The 1,621-nt window shown below is 60.5% G+C and overlaps 1 protein-coding gene across 1 annotated transcript; it reads left to right on the forward strand.

Moving 5' to 3' along the window:
- Positions 1 to 550: 550 nt before the first annotated feature.
- Positions 551 to 1,408, forward strand: LOC132574311 (putative nuclease HARBI1). The gene has a single exon (XM_060242672.1). The coding sequence runs from the start codon at positions 551 to 553 to the stop codon at positions 1,406 to 1,408; it is 858 nt and encodes a 285-aa protein (XP_060098655.1).
- The last annotated feature ends 213 nt before the right edge of the window (positions 1,409 to 1,621 follow it).

The following is a 1,621-nucleotide window of genomic DNA, read 5'->3' on the forward strand; positions in this document are numbered from 1 at the left end:
TGCTTCAGGGTGGACTGCTCTATGCGAGGGACCTGACTTACAGTGGACACTCACTCCACCACCATACACCAGAATCCCTGCCGACGGGAGTTCGCCCCATTGACTCTTGTGGCAGCGAGCGCCACCACAGCATTCCTGGCCACCAAGCCAAAGAGGAGAACCTTCTCTGCCTCAATCCAGTTCAGTTGACAGTGACTCTCAGTTGATGCCAATCTGTCTGCCGCCATTCCTCCCACGGGCAGTGGAATGCAGGGGCTGCTGACCGCAGCTGGCTGATAGTAGTCACTCTCATGCCGACCCACCCAGCTTTCCCATAGGACTCCAGCAGGGCATCTGTTGGCCTCGATGGCTCCACACCACCGCTTGTGCAGGACCCCTCACAGCTCCAGCGGTGTCTGGAAGCTGTGGTGGAGCACCTCGAGGTGGCAGCACAGTCACCGCAGCCTGCAGCACAGCGTGCAAAACATGGAGGCCTGTGACAGGTGGTGCCCCCTCATCCCGTCCCCAGAGCCCCCCTAGGAGTGGCTGTTGCACATCCTCCCCTCGCTCTATGTGTGGGTTGGTGGCGACAGAGACACCGTCGGGCGCACAGATACCGGGAGCGCCTGAGCACTTTGCGACTCGAGGATGCCACCTGTCTGGACTACTTTTGGCTGGACCGCGCTGCCATCCAGGACGTGTGAGAGCAGCTCGCCCCATCCCTGTCCTGCAGCGGGTTCTCATCTCCCTGTGCTTCCTGGTGACCAGCTCCTTCCAGGGTATGGTGGCCAAGGTCCTGGGTGTCTCCCAGTCGTCGGCCAGCCACTGCCTCCACTCCTTCCTAGACACCATGTTTCAGCGCCTCCAGCAGCACGTGCCGTTCCCAACAGGCAAGGAGGAGCTGCAGACTGCCAGAGCTGGCTTCATGGTGGTCGTGGGGTTCCCCAATGTCATAGGGGCTGTGGACTGCACGCATGTCACCCTGGTGGCCCCGTGGAAGGATCCCATGGTGTACCGGAACAGGCACCACTTCTACAGCCTCAGCGTGCAGGCATCCTGCAACAACCAGGGACTCTTCACAGATCTGGTGGCGAAGTTCCCAGGGAGTGTACATGATGACCAGATCTTCACGTCCTTGGGCCTCAATCGCCTCCTGGCAGCCTGGCCGGATGGGCAGGGGTGGTTGCTAGGTAAGGCCACCAAGTGGTGGCATGGGGCACCCCTCCCATCCCCTGTCCTCACCTTCCTGTCCTCCACAGGTGACCAAGTATACCCATTGCTGCCTTACCTGCTGACACCGTACCAGGAGGATGCGCCTGAGGACCAGACAGCATACAACCAGGTGCACAGGGCCACTTGCATAGTCATCGAACGTTCCTTTGGGCAGCTGAAGATGAGGTTCTGCTGCCTGCACCACACAGATGGCTGACACAACATGCAGCCCCTGCCTGTGCCTAAGCTGGTCGCTGTGTGCGTCATGCTACACATCGCCACCCGTCAATTCCTGCCACCCCACCAGGACCTTCCCTTCCCAGCCCCCGGGTTGCCAATGGGGGAGAATGAGGAGGCAGGGGCTGCTGCTCAGCAGGACTTTGGGGGGCACTTGCATCAGGAGTGTGTGCGAGCTCACATATGGGCCAAT

This window comes from Heteronotia binoei, chromosome 6, assembly GCF_032191835.1.
Source record: "Heteronotia binoei isolate CCM8104 ecotype False Entrance Well chromosome 6, APGP_CSIRO_Hbin_v1, whole genome shotgun sequence".
Lineage (NCBI taxonomy): Eukaryota > Metazoa > Chordata > Lepidosauria > Squamata > Gekkonidae > Heteronotia > Heteronotia binoei.